This window comes from Eleginops maclovinus, chromosome 7 (assembly GCF_036324505.1).
Source record: "Eleginops maclovinus isolate JMC-PN-2008 ecotype Puerto Natales chromosome 7, JC_Emac_rtc_rv5, whole genome shotgun sequence".
Taxonomy (NCBI): Eukaryota; Metazoa; Chordata; class Actinopteri; order Perciformes; family Eleginopidae; genus Eleginops; species Eleginops maclovinus.
In genome coordinates this window covers 9,509,980-9,528,011 of record NC_086355.1, presented here as the reverse complement: position 1 = coordinate 9,528,011, position 18,032 = coordinate 9,509,980, and the positions used below count along the sequence as shown (strand labels likewise).

The following is an 18,032-nucleotide window of genomic DNA, read 5'->3' as shown; positions in this document are numbered from 1 at the left end:
TTCTTCTATTGCTCCAAATATTGTACGTCCTCTCCTCCTTAATCCTCTCAGGCGATGACGTATTTGACAAACCTGAATGACTAAACAAGTCTGAGAGGTTAAGAAACTCTTATGGTGTAAGAATTCAAACAATGAATTTATGAAATGGCAAAACAACACAATGAAAGATTGTACAAGGCACAAGTACATCTAAAATGTTTAATACTTTCAGCACTCAAAAGGTTTTCAGACATTTACTGTATCTCCAATAAGAAATGTGCTCACATGAATAAAAAAAGCAAACAATCATAACAACTTTTTGCATGCTGATGTCAAAATAAATATTTGTTTACAGTTTACAACACAGATTCTCACAAACTTATATAAATATTGTTTGATACAAAAGATACGAAACAACTGAATATCAGAAATATCAAGACTTCGCATTTTTAAAGCATAAGCGTCACATAGTGTTTACGTCTGAAATGTTAATCTGATGAATGACACCCCTCCCCATGTCTGGTAATTCCTTAAATTGTCGCTGTTGTTTGACTTAGATATGACGGTGCAGCACAGTGATATGAGAGGTTCTCCAGCCGCCAACAATTACGGTTGTTAAAGCTTACTGTAATAAAAGGCTTTCTGAAACAATATCTCATTGTATGATACGTCATGAGGTTCTCTTCATGCAATTGCCTGTTTTAGAGTGAATCCATCCCAGTGTAAGCACATGAGTAAAGCAGCATCAGAGTGTAACATTTCTGTCCCTGAGTGGTTTCAAGACCTGCGAGGCTCAAGTCCATGAGAGAGCTGAGTTAGCGTCCTTTGGTTGTCGATCACGTTGAGCTGACGTACGTAAGTGCGAACTTCTGGGTGGCTCTTGCTGGCCAGAGGTGAATCTGGGCCTGATTTAATTGAAAGAATGAGCAAAAACAATCATCAGAAAAAAAACTACAGTCTCATTTAAATGGATCATAAAAAACATTTGGCATTTTCAAAATTGATATTTCTACAAATAAAACTATTGGATGCCCACTCACTGAACGGTTGGCTCCTGCAGTATCTCACTATCTTCACCGTGTTAGCGATCATCCGCTGAAAGACAAAGAGCTATAATCAGCAACAGATATCAGCAGTTAAGTGAATGGCTAAGAAAAGAGATTCACACCAACTGTGAGACAATAATGTGCACCTTCAGAGTCTCACCATTTTCTCAAAATTGACCAAACAGTCGATAAATGTCTTGTTGCCCTCATGAGTAAATGTCATGTCTGGAAAAGACCAATGGTTGAGACAGTTAAAGCTGGTGAAGAAACATTTCAACAACAAAGGTCGCAAAGGTTCAAATTATGTTGACTTAAAAATAAACGGGTCATCCAATAAACAACTCTGACCTTTGATCAGCAGCGGCATGAAGGGAATGATGGGAGGCTCCAGTTTGGAAACTGTCAGTCGGTACGCCCGGTGATTCCTGGACGGGTCCTGTGGAAACAATCACACTGTTCTGAGATCTGCTGTCGCCGTGTTAAACAGATCCATCATGATCAGGCCGAGCATGAAGAGCCGAGACCCAAAGTTGACCAGCTGACATTGCAAGATAGGGAGATTTATTATAAAAACACTAAAGCTCACAGAAACAAACCGAGTCATTTAAACTCACCATAAAGTTTTCAAATTCCCCGTAAAACTTCTTGAATTTGCTTGGGAGTTTCTGTGAAAACATTATACTTAAGGTTAGGTTGCAGTTTGGTTAAGAATACTTTTTACATGGACAGATACCCACCTCCCACGTCTGACTCAATCTGCACACTGCTGGGTTACTCAGTCCCATAATGATAGCAAAGAAGGCGTTCAGGTTTCTGTATTCCTTACAGCTTTGAAAGGGAACATAAAAAGGTATATTTAAGTAGTGAAAAAATAAAACTGCAAGGTGGGTCAAAGGAAAGCATTAAGACACTGAAACAAGGTCCACTTACTGGGCAGCAATCTTGATAAACTTCTTGAGAAGCTGCACCCTCTTGCTGAGCTGAGAACACAGACATACCTCTGTGATCACCCAAAACTGAATCTCATTAAACCTCCTCAGGAACAGGTCCAGGTTCACCGTGGTCTTCTTGACGTTTTGCCTCCCAAACGTGTGGTAGATGAGTTCAAGCTGAAAAACAATTTATTTATAATTTATTCTATAACATTACAACATGTGTAATACTAATGGTATTACTGTTTTAATGATGGCATCTGGGCTCACAGTCATACCTCGTGGACACAGTGAAAAAGCTCCCAATCATAGGAAGTCATGTGGTAAGCTACATCCTTAGAGCTCATTAACTCAAAACCAGCCAACAGTGCTGTAGAGGAACCATCCTGTTCAGGTAGAGGGGTCTGGAAAAAAGAAATACCAGCCTTTTATGTTTTATAATCATGTAATCTTATGTTTCATGAGTTTGGCAATTTAAAAACGGTGGATAGAACAACAGTGGTGTGACATCAACATGAACCGAAATACATTAAAATGTTAAAATCACAAGACAAGAATACAGTTGAGCTGCAGATAGGAATAAATACTGTAGTTTGACTTAACAAATAATACATTCACATGTATAATTATCAAATAATCAGCACATTCACTAGGTTGATCTAAAGCTATTTGAATTTAAAAGCATGGACACTTAAAGTTTATAGTATAAAAAAAGTGTGTAGCAACAGTTTTCCGAGATGTACATCTATGTCTGGGGTTTCACTGATCCCTCTTTTATTTGGTGACAATAGAGATTAGTGATTAGAGATTAACCCACCAAAGAATCCAATTGATCCCTCCGGCACGCAAACAGCCGTCCGTTTATGCTGAGAGTGGAAAACACTGAAACATCATTGGGCTTGAAGATGACTTTCTCTGTAGAACAAAAAACACAAAGGTTTAAAACATATTCAAATGTAACGTTGGATCCTTTTATATGACAACACTAAAGACACAAGGGGGTTGATAGCAAAGGAAATGACAAAGTGAGGATTCTCTAATGCCTTTTTTAGCCATATAACATTGCAGCCTGATGGTTTGCACCCTACTTAGAGGGCGATTGTAATATCTTAATAACTATTAAACAGATTCATTATTTTGGACAGACATTCATGGTTCCCTGAGGATGAAGCTTACAGACTTTGGCCATCGGTGACTTTGTCTTTAGCGCCACTGTGAGGTTGACATGTTCCCTATTGGATGAATTTTTTAAGATTAACAGTTTGTGGAATTATTAGGTGTGCATTTGAAATCTTTTTACTGTGTATTTGTACACTAACCATCTGCTCCCCCAAATTAAGTCATTCATATCAACCTCCGTTTAGTGCCAATCAACAAATGTTAACATGCCATGGCACTAAACGAGCATGGTGAACATGATTAACACTGCATCTTTTAAACATCAGCTTGTAAATACTATTATTAGGAAATAGTTAGAATGCTGATGTTGATGCTGATTAGGCTCAAAGTGCAGCCTCAGAGCTGATAGCGTAGCTGTATGCTTTTTTTTGTAAATAAATATGTCTGACTGCAACTGTGTTTTTAAGTTTCTTAAAAGATAGTTTAGGTATTAGGTCTTTAGGTAAACTGTTCCATTTTATGATAACATAACACTATTCTGTAGCTGTAGCTCGTGTTCTCTTCTGCAACATTGCATGTGAAAACTGAGGAATATTTTCCTAGCAAAGCCAAAGGTCACTGGTTAGAGATTCAGTAAATGAGCTGCATTTGCTTACTTGCATATGATAAGGAAAGTGTAGGGTCACGTATGGATGAGTGAGAGCTGCATTACAGTTTCTGTCAGATTCGAAGGATTAGCCACCAACAGCCTCATGCTGAATGAAACTGAAACTGAGCTCAGGTTTTGTTTTTTCAAGCTGCTTTAAAGGTCATTGTAGCGCCTACTGCTGCGCTCATTCACAGTCCACAACAGGCCGCTAATGTCCTACTCAATCAGCCGGGGATTTATTAGTGTATCGCCCTCCCTTGTGCTGCCTCTATTCATTTGATTAACATGTAGCTGCTGCCGCTCTCACCTCCTGCAGAACTAAGGCTGACCAGGAGCAGGTCCTCCGCTGACCCCAGCTTGTCGGCCATGCCACCGATGACCTCCCTGACTGAGGCGGCCACAGGGACACGGATAGTTGTGTAGGTGTGGTCACAGCAGTACACTTTCAGCAGAACTGGAGGCATGAATTAGAACAAATATGTGTCAGCAAGAAGGAGTGGAAAAGGAGTACTGGAAATTTGGCAACGTTAAGATTATTGCAACAGCTCCAAATATAGGGGTCACTGAGTACATCTGAGTGTGTCCTAAGACGATTTATGAGGAAACACTCCACCATATTTATATGATCTTTACTGAAATTTTGATATTCTGGTTAGTTTTTCCTAAATAAAAGTACACACATGTTCATTTACGAGGTCATGAGTCATTGGCTATGATCATCATAGTGGGTGATTGTGAAGGCAAATAAATGAAAAGAAAAGCAATGATGCATTTCCTCTTATTCCAAAATAAAACCCACATTAAACAAGGATATCCATTCTGCTGACAGAACCAGATGTGTAGTTTTATCTGGAAATCAGTATCACGTAGTAGGTAAATGTAAAAACACTAAAACTGAGTGTCTCATCCAGGCTTTATAGGGCTAAATAAAATAAAAGTGCTAATAAATAAACCGTAACATTGACAGACAGTAGTCGGTGTCATCACATCCTGTTAGATCTTTAGTCAGGTTCTACATACATTAATCTGTACTTGTGGATACATGTCCTTTACTCACTTTCATCAATACTCTTGATGGGCTGACGCTTCTGAAGCTTCTCATCTCCCATACTGAACTGCCGCAGTAAGACTTTGTGCTGTGATAAAGTTGAACAGATTCAGGCATGAGGACATGTTTGCACAATACAACAAAATCCATGCATGAACTTTGATTTAAAAAGAAGAGAGTTGGTTTCTTACCTTTTTCTGTGAGACACTGGCATCTGCAGTACTAAAATAAAAGATATGTGAAAAAGATATGTGATTAAGCTAAAGTTATGTATCTTTGTTTATCTACCAATGAAACCTGAAGAGAGAGTACTTTCCCAAATGAATAATACAGATTTAAAATTCATCTCACAACCCCCCCAAAAAACCCTCACTTACTATCGCTTTACCGTTCTCTCCAGTTCTGTTAGTTGATCCCTGAGGGCTGGAATCGACTCGGCATCCTTAGATACCGCCATGAGAAACTCCTGCAGGAAAACACAACAAACTCTGAATGTTCTTTCAAATACAAAGAAATCAAAGAACAAAAACAATGGATTTGGAAGTCCAGATTTAAACTCGACTCACACATGCCTTTGCTTGGAAGTTGCTTGACCTCAATGCATCTATAACAATCATGGGGTGTCAAATGTGTCACAATGTGGTATTATTCCCTGGTTTACCTCCCTAATTGCATTTGAAAATACTTTTTATATGACTTTTAATCCATAGTTTATTTTTTACTAATACATAATGAATAAAAACATTGAAACCGAATCCAGAGGGGTTCTATGTCTTTTCAGACTTAACCAAAAATGTAACAGAAACACAGAATTTGTATTTGTTATTTAACTGCTTTATTTGATTATTTTTACCATACCAATATCAGTAGTTATAACAGTGGTAAAAGTGTTACTGATATCTATATGCTGACCTCTAGGAAGGAAACACACACGTCCTCCTCCAGCAGGTGATCTCCGTGTACAGCAGCCCACTGCATCACCAGGCGGATCACCCTGCGCTTGTTGTTGAGTGTGTAGTCCAGCTTCTCCTGTTCAGAGCCCTGCAAGGCCTGAGCAAGGTAGGTGCACAGCAGTTAAAAATAATAACAATGAAAGTGGTACAGAGTAGGAAGAGTTTTTCAGCTGAGTTTCACATTTAATCACAACAAAAGGATATTGTGCCAACAACACCGAGCATAGTTGCGTGTTTGGGATGAAGACACAGTGCATGAGCACAAAGTCCTCTAAGGCCGAGTCTGTGACAAAAAAAAGAGAGAGGTTATATCAAACACCTGCAGATCAAAGAGCATCCAGACCCATCGGACCTTGATCCGACATGGCACGGTCTCTGTCACCTCTGCAGGCAAATGATAACCATATGTGTCCACACAAGCGGGAGTAATTAGATCAGCCTTGTGACATGTGGCTAATTATAGATGAGAACAAACAGGTCAGTGCAGAGCAGCAGGCAGAGGGGAGAAGCTCTGAACCAGAGATGCTGCATAGAAGAAACCCTTCACAGTAAATGATCTTCATATATATTTGTATGAGATGGTGCTAATGTGACATGCTGAAGGTTGCATGCAGAGCAGTACCTGACTCTGTGAATTGTGAATCCAATCGCATCATTTCGAGGAGGTGCTCCAAAATCTTCTCCGGAGTCCCCGACATTACCTTGTATCTGTAGCAACACGGGATAAAACACACCCTTCACTAATCAAGAAACACTGGCTCCTAATGCTCTGCGACAACTCTATGGCCCTCGAGTGATTCGTCTTACTTCAACGCGTGTCTGTGATTGCTTCATTTGATAAGAATCCTATTTACAATCACACAGGGTTCTTGGCCCGGCTGAAGATTAAGGGGAGTCTGGGATGAGAGAAAATAAAAATGTAGGGGCATCTTCTCCGTGAAGGAGAATCAACACAGCCCAACCTCGGTTGTTTTCATTACTTGATAACAGCATCGAGGGAGCTGCACAACACATGTTGTGTCTTCCCCACAGTCCTGACACTCTCATGCGTTGAGGAGCCGAGTTGATTAGAGGGCGACCCCGGACAAGTAATTGTGACTTGCCAGGCCTTCTTTTTCCCCTAGGAGCCAGGGCCACCATTACCATTAATGTGTCTCTCTATATTACAGCGGCCGTGGTGCAGTGACAGATGCCTCTATTAAGATAACACTCGTTGGCTGCAGTGGACAGGATTGCTGTGCTGCCCACAAGCTCGGAAATCATTTTCATCTGCTGGTCACTCAGACTGATAGAGTCCAGCATTCACTCTCAAGTGTTTTTAGGAATAAGGCTGCTGATATTCGTTTTGTTAACAAAAAAACAAAACAAATTGTGATCAATAAAGAGTATCTTAGCTTATGCTTTTCTTATTCTCTAAAAATCTCATGAAAACACCAAACCCAACAATAAAAATGATATTTGTGAAGCCAAATATTGAGATAGCTTATACTTTGAATAAAGTATTACATACTGTGCGCAAGTAATGTTAACTTAAGAAACCATTTAAGTTACTAATTATACTTTATAATACTACTTCACAGATCTCAGTGGGTATTATTGTACTGTTAAATTCACTACATCTATTTGATCGACTAAACATTTTTAGTTTGAAAATAGTTATTAATACAAAATGTTGTCGACAAAAATATTAGTAGTGGTGGTAGTAGTAGTAGTAGTAGTAGTAGTAGTAGTAGTAGTAGTAGTAGTAGTAGTAGTAGTAGTGGTAGTGGTAGTGGTAGTGGTAGTGGTAGTCGTAGTCGTAGTCGTAGTAGTAGTAGTATTCGTAGTCGTAGTCGTAGTAGTAGTAGTGTTCGTAGTCGTAGTAGTAGTAGTAGTGGTAGTCGTAGTAGTAGTATTCGTAGTCGTAGTAGTAGTAGTAGTAGTAGTAGTGGTAGTCGTAGTCGTAGTCGTAGTCGTAGTAGTAGTAGTGTTCGTAGTCGTAGTATTCGTAGTCGTAGTCGTAGTAGTAGTAGTAGTAGTGGTAGTCGTAGTCGTAGTAGTAGTAGTAGTAGTGTTCGTAGTCGTAGTCGTAGTCGTGGTAGTGGTAGTAGTAGTAGTAATGGTAGTCGTAGTAGTAGTATTCGTAGTCGTAGTAGTAGTAGTGGTAGTGGTAGTCGTAGTAGTAGTAGTACACAACAGTATACAGTACATGGCAAAAAGAAATAGCCCAATCTTTACCAGCTTCAACATTTAACTCATGCATACATTCATCTTTAAAATGATAGGTTATTATGATCTAATAATATAATATGCATTTAAACCAGTGTGAGGTGCAGCGCAGTGGATTGTGGGTACACTTACTTGTAATGGGAGGACGAGGCCCCATGGCTGGAGGTGCAACCGAGACTCTTCTCTAACACCAGAACATCCTGACCGTGCTCCTTCAGACGCACCGTGTTGGCCTCCACATCCTACACACACACACACACACACACACACACACACACACACACACACACACACACACACACACACACACACACACACACACACACACACACACACACACACACACACACACACACACACACACACACACACACACACACACACACACACACACACACACACACACACACACACACACACACACACACACACACACACACACACACACACACACACACAGTGCATTTCAATGAGTGATGTCTTTTAATAAACAGTGTGAGCACAAAGCTTTGTAGAATCAGCAGACAATAAACAACTGTAGTGTTTACAACCCACTGGAAGGCTGTGGGTTGTTTTATTTGTGCCCATTCCTTTGTTGGTGATATGAGATGTCTCTTCCACAACTTAAGAATGGCACACCATAAACTGAATGTTTACAAAATATACAACATCACACATTCATCTTAAAAATTGCAAAGCATCCTGACTCCTCTCTGCCCTCTAAATCAGACCTAGCTGTCAGTTCCCTGCTGCAGAGACGGTGGCACGACACCTGGCTCTGGTCACTGAGCAGAGTGGATTAGTTGGCCTGTCCGGTGTACAGTCAGCACACAACCACGCTAACAGCAGCAAACAGGAGGCTTAGGTAACACTCCTGACAATGCAACAATGCCATTGGTTGAGTCTTAAAGGAAGCTCACCCCCAAAAGGACCTTAAATATTATCTGAATTCTTGAAAAGAATGTTTTACTCGAATGCATCCAAACAATAAAACATCTCTTGAGAAAATTGACTTAATGGAGTTCATTTTTAGCCATTAAAATTGATATTTATTTTCTTTTTTTTTGGTTGGATTGTTAAAAGATTCCTAATTTCTCTACAAAACCGACCTGAAGGAGCATCTCTTCATTCACATCCCAGTCTACTGGGAACTGCTTCTGTATATGCACTGAGTCAAAATGCCCAGATATGAGTTAGCTGTTGATCACCAACACACACACACACTTTTTTTTATCAATAGCTTTATGTAACACACACATTTACAAAAAGGGTTTCATATATTAATTACTAAGCTAATGGGAGTACTACTGCGTCTCAAATGACACAATAACAATGTATTGCTGCATTGCTGAGTTTTTGCCAACAGAGGGCAATAGAGCTTCTTTAAATCTTACTGTTAAAAACATCAGTGGATTTTAAACAGAAACTCACCCTCAAAATCCTGTTAAAGTCCTCCTTGTCGACTCTCAGGAAGTGACAGTTGTCCTCTCGCAGGACAATGGAGGCAGCGCGGGGGGCGTCATTAACAAGAGCGAGCTTCCCAAAGTCATCTCCCTCATGAAGAGTGCAAACAACACCCTGCAAAACACAGAGTATGGATCAGTTACTGACATACATCATCATGGGACTGTTTTAGGAATAGCGTAAACTCATCTGGAGAAATACTTACTTTGCCATAGATGACAACGTTGACTGAGCCCTTCAAAATAATGTACCATGATGTGCCTTCCTCCCCCTGGCTGAACACTGAGAGAAGAAACAAAGCATTAGTAGTCTGATCATACTCTGGGATTTGTTAGATTTAATCTGTCAAACTGTGTAATGATTTCTACTAAAATGAATTTTGAATTATATTTCATATTTATTATGTTTGAGGATTTGCAGGTTTTACTTTTAGGCCTATTGAACTGTATTTAATTGCATATGATTAAACTCGAGGCTTTCACAATGTTTTTCGTTCCTTACTTGCTTCTTACTTGTAATTCATGTTGATATCGGTGAAGCCGAAGACTATTTTTCCACATTGTGGGTGATATAAAAACATGTGGATATACTTCGGGGGTGTCGGAGTTTTGGGCTCTTTGGACAATAATGTTTCTAAGGGTAAAGTTCATTGTTTGGCATCAGCTGTTTAAAGAGGTCACATCACTTCTTTCCCTGCATTACTTACACACTGTTCCTGACTTCGCATGAGACTCAAAGATCAGCACTCCTGCCAGCTCTCTCTTTACCTGCAGAGAAAAGATCAATATTAACACATTCATTACTTATAGTACAACAGGGAGCCACTAGAAAGAGCAAATCCATGCAACGTTTTTCTCTCCTGTTGGTCAATAACCTAAACTTTTCCTGAAATTGACTGTGAGTTTAAATCCATAAAAAAAAGCCCAGCACTTTTCAGCAGTTACTTCTCATTCTCCTCCAATCAGCGTGAATTCCAGTGGCAATGCAAGTTAATGATTTTACTTGCATAATATTCAAACGTCTATAAATATGTGATGATCATTACTGAGATGAATTTCAAAGGTGTGTTTGCAACTTGCACCGGTTTTTCACTCTGCTCGTTAATGAAACCAAGAGTCTGAGAAGTTTAGCATGATTTTTACTGACATAGAAGAAAAGGTGCAATGTGTGCGCAGTCACCCCAGGGTTAATATGGCCAAACAAGACAAAAGACTCACAGTGGTGGATAGGTGAGATAATGCTTTTATGTGGAGCAGCTCTTCATAAATGATCTCCAAATCATCTGCCATCCTTTCAGACGGACTGGAAAACAGGAAATATGTAAATTAAATCCTAACACTCTCACAATGATTCAGTCTAATTAATATTGCTTTAGAGATTGTTTCTTTATAGTCGCACTGTTTCCTCAGAATCATCCTCATGTGGGCGTCAGGTCCAATCTGCGAGAGGAGCAGCAGCGTGTCCTGCAGCTCCTCTTGGCTCTCCTTCCTCTCCTCCTCGTCGGGTAGAGGAGCATCTTCCTGCTCGTCATCCAGGAAGCGGTAGAAGAGGTACTTGTCCTGGAAGCTCAGCTCCTGGTCCACTGTACGCACAACAACACAGACACAGGCAGCAAGGCTTTAATGCATGTATTGCTTCACACGTACATGTGGTGCTCGCACAGACATCACAGAGAGTCTCACCATGGTTGAGAACACCTTCTTCCAGCAGCACCTGCCACATGCCCACAGCCTGAATACGAGAGTGGATGCATGAGCTCTGCTGCATTTGCCAGTCAACCAACTCCGTCCCCACGCAACACTGCCTGGAAAAGACAGGAAAAGGACTAGATAAGATCTTATAAGAGGCCGGGCAGTTACACTATGTAATATGTTTTGTCTGATGTTATTAATTGAATCTCCTTTTTCCCAGCTTTCTGTTTCATTTCTGTTGGTTTACCGAGCTGCCAAAAGTCATAAAAGAGCCTGTATGATCACCCATCATATAAATCTAAGCATTCTAAAAGAAATACAAACAAAAAGATCAATCAAAGTGAATAAATGATGCAACCTCCCACACATTTTAAAGAGGTCAGCTAACCTGTACGTCTTCAGATGGTACTTCCTGTCTCTGATCATGTGAGGTGCCCTGGAGAGGATGGCGTTACGGAGAATCTTCCCCGCCCGCAGGATCTTCTCGGAGGGGACCTGCACAGAAGATGTTTAATCTCAGTACCTGCCACATTAACAGGTAACGATTTGTCCTATACATACAGAAGGTTGATTGTCTTTAATACCTGGGTTAAGCATCTCAGGTGGGATTTGGCTGGACTTTCAATGAATGACTTCTGTAAAATAAAACAAAAGAAGACAGAAGAAGAATGTGAATTAAATACATCATGATAGTGAAAATGATACTCACAGAAATTGGTTGAAATTAAAGTGTTGTTTTTGTAGGAAACAGCAGTCATGTTGGACATGTGTTTTCCTCTGGCTGTGGGTCTTTCTCACTGCTGGTATATGACTCACAGTTGACATTAGCCGTCAAGCCTAATTGAACTTATAGCTTTCTATATTGCTTCATGGTCAAAATAATAGTCTGTTACCAGTATCTTGATTAATACATTCAACTGCTTAAATGGGAGGCTATTGTGAATTACTGTATGTTAATGTGTTATAGTTTTGTTTGTTTTTTTCCCACTGGGGCCATGGGGGGGGCTACAGGGCTGTGACATTTAAAGTGCATTCTGCAGGCTTCAGAGAGCAGCGCAACTTGTGCATTTATGTGATGGCTTAGAGTTCATCATTTATTGACAAGAAAATGACTCCACTCAGCATCCAAAGACGCGTATTTCATACTTATTATTTAAATTCTATCTATGTTACATAAAAACAAGCTATTTTAAAACAACAGAACAAACATGGTGTCACTAAAATCTGTCTCTTCCACAAAGCAACATAAATCTGCAAAAGTGTCACATTACCAACCCAGTGGTCAGGAAATGACAACAGGAGAAAGGTGGGACAGGAACTGTTATGGACGGAGACAAAAACTCCAGTCATCTTGTTTATATTTAGATGAGGTTTAAATAAACTTCACATTCCACACTCTTCCATCCTCTCTCTGCGACAGAAGATGGAATTCAGGCCATTACTTCAGGCGATCTGGAAGCACACAATGAGTTATCCTACACGTTTCAATGACAAACTATCTGCCAACACTATTCTTGACACAAAACCAGTTAACAAGCATCATCCCACTCTCTCAGTCTGTCTCTGTCTTTCATTACTTTAGACAACATGGAGTCCTATAGATCTAGGTTCATATTTGTATTCTGTGTCTCTACATGTTTACATGCTTTAAGGTTCAAAAAGCTCTTTATTCTTCCCATACTGCCTGTGCTGCAGCACCTCTTTTCACCCTCTGTCTGAAACCAGACCCCAGTCTGCTCTGATTGATTAGCTGGCCGGCTATGTTGTGATTGGTCAACTGCTTAGAGATGTCCCGCTTCTTCGCCTATCACATGAATTGTTTTGGAGCGCTAGCCAGTGGATGAGTGAGTGTTACAGAGGGATGTCATTCTGTAGGAGTCATATGGAGGGAGTGTGTGGGAGAGAAACTCCCTCTGGATGGAACTTCGGGATTTTAGCCTTTGCAGACCATTTACATGCACTAAAACCCATTACAGGAAAGGGAAAACCCCAAATTTGGGCCCCTTTAAGAGTAATTGATGTGTGTGATGCAAGTTACCTTAGTCTGATGTTTGGAGACTGGAGCAAATGAGTTGTTGCTTATGTTCTCTTTGTCCGGCATCCCTGGTGGGAAAAACAGAGCGTACATTCATAAAGTGGTTTAAAATCTGTGACAAACGGAGATCAATGACAAGAGTGTGCTTTTTTTCATGTATCCCCTGAGGAAAAGACACTGTATGACTTTTAAAAAACGTTATTTTGAGACAATACCATAAAGTAATTCAAGTATGAACTTTTTTTACTATTCCAAATGTGATTTTTGCATATTCCTAAAAAAAACTGAAAACAAAAGAGCCTCTTGTGTTGTGCAAAACTTCTTGTGAATTAGATCACTTTTTCTGGTTTAAAGATCATTTTATATTCTTGCTAAAAACATTGTATTTGCTTTTCCATTCACACAGATACATATGTATGCTTTCTAAACATATAACCAAGACTTTATCAGCAGCCAATTCAATCTCATTGCAATGACTGTCCTCTTAACTATTACATTTTATGACATTATGAATCATTTAGGGTTTCATCTTTTCTGAAAAATGTGTTTAAATTTAGAATTCTCATTGAATGAAAATGCTATGAGAGTTTCTAACTGTACATTGACAGCAAAGGTATGTAAAAAAAAAATAGAAATCAAAGAGGAAATGTGACCGTTGAGCAGAGGGTTTGTGGGGTGTGATTGTAGCTCAGTGTTGGGATCCTAAAGCTTGTATAGTTTCCCTTCAGGACAAAAAGCATAATCAGTCAAAGCCGCTCAGTCACAACCGTATCCGGATGGAGAAACTCGGCTATTCTTAGAAGAGCTTCTGGGACTTGTGATACCATGAAAAAGGATACAGAATCCACACACTACATAAAAAGTTGAACATAGCTGCAGAGTAACTTTACCTCGGAACATCAAGGAATAAAACTCAAGCATTCTTAGTTTGCATTATGTTGCGTTATTCCTGTCTACTTTAGGTTAATTGTGAATGTTCTTTGCTGTTAAGATTTTGTATTGTTACCTTCATGTCGCATAATATGTGTTAGCATTTGACCACCAGGGCAAACTATAATCCAGGGAAATGAATAATGGAAACGTGGGGGAAAATACTATCTGTGATACAAATGTTAAAAAACTAGTTTGAAAAGTTTGATCGTTTTTTTTTTATATAATAGGACCATCGCCATCACCAATTAAATCAGTTTACTCTGATGAATCTATGATCAATAGTGACCGTATTTTAATTATTTTTGCTCTCCACCAAATCCTGAGGAAAATATTTGACTCTGCTTCGAAATGCTCATCAGTTATTCACTAGTCATGGCTGTTTGGGGCTAAGACTTCTCTGTTTTTCATAGTTTAAACAATATATTCTTATAAATTGTTACTATACAATCATTATATTAAAGCCGATTTAAATAATACAAAATTGTCAACCTCTCTCACACTCTATGACAGCATTTCTATTTATATGCAGGTCTGTAAAGAATCTGTTTTTGTCTGTTGTTTGTCTTTCAGAAGCACAGCTGTCTATCATTTCATTTATAATGTGGACACGCTGGTCCATCCAACATCACTCCACTCATTCAAGTGTCACATCAATGATATGACATCCAAAGAAATACAGTTTTTACATGCAAGACGTGAATCCAACATAAGATAAGTTACACAAATCCAACATTTATTTTAGAGTAAATAGATACGATTTAGTTTAAGTCTGTGATAGTTGAGAGAGAAGTGTTTAGTTTTATCGAATGGCTGAAAAACAAGTGTGCTTTAAAGGGTGCCCAGAGCGTTACTGAATGCATGGCTGAATGAAACAATGCTGACTTTAAAAGCTCCTTCTGTTAACACCAAAGTGCTGTAGAAGCTCAGCAATGTTGTAACTAAAGAACTATTCAATGTATGTTTAATTCATTTGACTTGGCACTTTCGTTACAGAAGCACTAAGCCTAGCTGGATGTACTGTAGTGTACAGGAGAGTGCATCAGCCTCCAGCTGCTTGATGCTTGTGTGACTTCTGTCTTGGTGCATCCATGCATATATTACATACAGTAACTCCCCTAAGTAATGTTCTGTATACTGCAAAAACACACTGAGAGCCCTGCTTTTACAGAAGCTGCTGCACATCATGTTACAGTAATGTGCATATTAAAGAGGACACATCAACGTTAAAAGTGAAGCCCAAAAGGTTACATTAGTCAATCAAATCATCTTTGATTCGATCATAAACCAGAGAAACATTTTCTTTAAAACCATTTATCAATACATTGAAACAGACTCTCTGCATTTTCCCACTGCTCTTTATCATCTTTATGGTATATGACTCGGCAGCAGGTTAAGTGCTCTGTTTGAGCAAAGCAAAGTCAATATTGAGTTAACTTGCAACAGAAAAGCATAAATAAAAGTATCAGCCTTTATCACAATGCGAGAGGATGAAGGACAGTAATGTAGTAATGGAGTTAGGCGGACAGCATTACTATTACATAATGTATAAAATAAGATGATCTGTGTTATATTACACTACATACAGATTGTTGATCTCATTACACAAACAGAATAAAAAGAGTAACTTTATAAAGTAAAGTGAGGACATTACCCGTACATAGTGTTCTCTATCTTAATACATTTGAATATCTACCTTTCACTGAGGATGTAACACTGTCACTGAACATCTGACCAAACCATGTGCCCCAACTTCTACGTTTTACCATTTGGGAGCGCCTGCACTGTGGTATTTTACAGTGAAATGTTGTGCTCAAGATCCCGTAACAGTTTAATTTCATTGAAAGTTCAGATAAGGCTTTTAAATCACCCATTTTGTGAAGGTAAATACAGCAATAACTTTCAAAATTGTGACAGATGTATGAATGTAATATGTACTTGCTGAGCGTAAAAAATCTGAAAATATTAAGAAGAAACTGATGGTTACTTACTGTCACCACTACAACCGCTTTCCATCACACCATATGGTGGGGCGAGCAGTCCAGCCATGCACTGATGATATTTCTGAAAAAATTTAAATGACAAATTATAGTCATAGCAGTCTCTCATTGACAAGAAATGCTCAGTTTGACAGAAATGTGTGATCTAAAGCACATACAAGATATAAAAAGGCATATTAACACACAGGGCTAATAGGATTTCCGCACATCATGTGTCATGTCTGTAGTAGAGTTATAATTTGCTAAAGAAAACTTTGTCCTTGTGTCTCATCCCTCTATCACTTGGCCATGGGAGGCCAAGGTAATGTCCCATGGTCATGTAAGGGTGTCTAACATGCTGTAACTCTTCAGCTGACACTTCAGATAGAGATTTTTACATTTTTATCAGGATTGCCTTCAGCGTACACATACTCAAGAGCATTGATTGTATGTATCGACACAACAATTGAAAGAATTATCAGCAAAATGCATCTTAAGTATCAAGTTAAATATGACCACCGTACAGGACCTGGTTTATTATCCAGAAACATAATTCAGATAAGCCTTGGTGTATTGGTGCTTGTGGTCAGCTATCAGTTAATTAGATAAACCAGGGTAAAACTACGCCAGGCTAATACAAGAGTCCTGACATAAATAAATAAATAAATGATTTTTCAGTTATTTTTTAAATCCCAACCCGTTTTGGTCTTTGACACTTAATTAATAATCAATAAACTAAATATAACCTATGCCAAAATCTAATTCAGAGCGTTTGTATCTATTCTATTTATATTTGTTTTGATGCTTTAATGTCCTGCAGGTTGCAGAGAGCCGGCGAGCATGACAACAAACATGCATTATGTAGACGTGCCTTATGCACCATAACTGTGCCCTGTAGACTCAAAGATGTTATGTAATGAACAACATAACGCATCCCATGCACTCTTCAATGTCATGTTTCAGTCCGTGACATTGGTTTTCAAAGAGGTCAATCAAAGTGTGGCAAATAAGCGATAAACAATACATTGCCTTAGCATTCAAGTCTTTACATTCAAGGCCCCCTAGCAGCATTTGAAAAGCTGTGTTAGTGTCTAGCATACATGAAATATGCCAAAGATATCTTGATTTTACAGAGGTTAATCATTTAATCATTATTATTAACATTATCTAACATGGCTTTTAATTCTGCATTGAATGCCTTTTCTTATTCAGAATATACTCCAATCTGCATCTCTAAAAAAAAACACACTTGATCATGTCAAAGCATGCCCTCCCACATTTAGCATGTCCTGTAATAGGAGGTAATTGTATTTTCTATCTGATTTCAAACAAGTAGACTGATGGTTCAAGATTAATTTGTGGTAAAAGACAAACAGAAACTGATTATGTGTCAGGGCAACTACGTTCTGAGTCGATAAAAAAGCTGATTGAGGACCACTTACTGACCGCTTAGTTGTCTATACCTTGCAATCACATGGTCAAAAGGACTGAACAAAAGCCCGCTCCATTTGTTCAAGTTGTGTAATGTACTCTCAGAGGTCATGTTTTCAATTCAATTCAGTCAATCACTTTAGCATCCCTTAAGGGACACAAAGCTTTTCCTTCAATTAAGAAGCAGTTCAGAAACATCTCAATTATATGTGTTTTTACCACACTACTTTTTGCTACTCCTGAAGACACTGAAAGATATAAATTCATGCACACTAACAACACACTGTCGTTAAACTGTATGTTTTGTGTTGGGTATTTTTGCACATGTACAACAGTTTTTAATATTTCACGTTTATCGACAAAACTGAAGCCTCAAAAAAACTATCTGTGTATCTTTGATGACAATTAAAGGATTTAGGATTAGGGAGGGGCACTTAAACTGACCTGCACAAGAACAAATGAACTCAACCCCTCTGAGACAATAAAGCCTCTCCCTGAGGATCCAATACCCGGGTGGGGGTGCTGTTTTAGACAAGGCTTAGGACCATTGTCAGGTGTGTAAAAAGCA

The 18,032-nt window shown here is 39.0% G+C and overlaps 1 protein-coding gene across 3 annotated transcripts in view; it reads right to left on the bottom strand.

Annotated features, from left to right (window-relative positions):
- Positions 1–221: 221 nt before the first annotated feature.
- rapgef4a (Rap guanine nucleotide exchange factor 4a) overlaps positions 222–18,032 on the bottom strand; it is a 30,934-nt gene continuing 13,123 nt past the window's right edge. For all 3 annotated transcript variants that reach the window (XM_063888633.1, XM_063888634.1, XM_063888635.1), the window contains 27 exons: positions 16,046–16,118; positions 13,128–13,192; positions 11,674–11,724; positions 11,478–11,584; positions 11,081–11,202; positions 10,797–10,980; positions 10,616–10,700; positions 10,105–10,165; positions 9,604–9,680; positions 9,366–9,512; positions 8,067–8,176; positions 6,349–6,434; positions 5,931–6,009; positions 5,686–5,836; positions 5,151–5,239; positions 4,965–4,995; positions 4,783–4,861; positions 4,033–4,179; positions 2,775–2,872; positions 2,236–2,361; positions 1,956–2,134; positions 1,763–1,853; positions 1,640–1,690; positions 1,374–1,461; positions 1,186–1,250; positions 1,020–1,074; positions 222–884 (listed from right to left, as the gene is read on the bottom strand). In XM_063888633.1, coding sequence (XP_063744703.1) covers positions 757–884; positions 1,020–1,074; positions 1,186–1,250; positions 1,374–1,461; positions 1,640–1,690; positions 1,763–1,853; positions 1,956–2,134; positions 2,236–2,361; positions 2,775–2,872; positions 4,033–4,179; positions 4,783–4,861; positions 4,965–4,995; positions 5,151–5,239; positions 5,686–5,836; positions 5,931–6,009; positions 6,349–6,434; positions 8,067–8,176; positions 9,366–9,512; positions 9,604–9,680; positions 10,105–10,165; positions 10,616–10,700; positions 10,797–10,980; positions 11,081–11,202; positions 11,478–11,584; positions 11,674–11,724; positions 13,128–13,192; positions 16,046–16,118 — 2,625 coding nt within the window. In that variant the 3' untranslated portion in view covers positions 222–756. The remainder of the gene's footprint in view (positions 885–1,019; positions 1,075–1,185; positions 1,251–1,373; positions 1,462–1,639; positions 1,691–1,762; positions 1,854–1,955; positions 2,135–2,235; positions 2,362–2,774; positions 2,873–4,032; positions 4,180–4,782; positions 4,862–4,964; positions 4,996–5,150; positions 5,240–5,685; positions 5,837–5,930; positions 6,010–6,348; positions 6,435–8,066; positions 8,177–9,365; positions 9,513–9,603; positions 9,681–10,104; positions 10,166–10,615; positions 10,701–10,796; positions 10,981–11,080; positions 11,203–11,477; positions 11,585–11,673; positions 11,725–13,127; positions 13,193–16,045; positions 16,119–18,032) is intronic.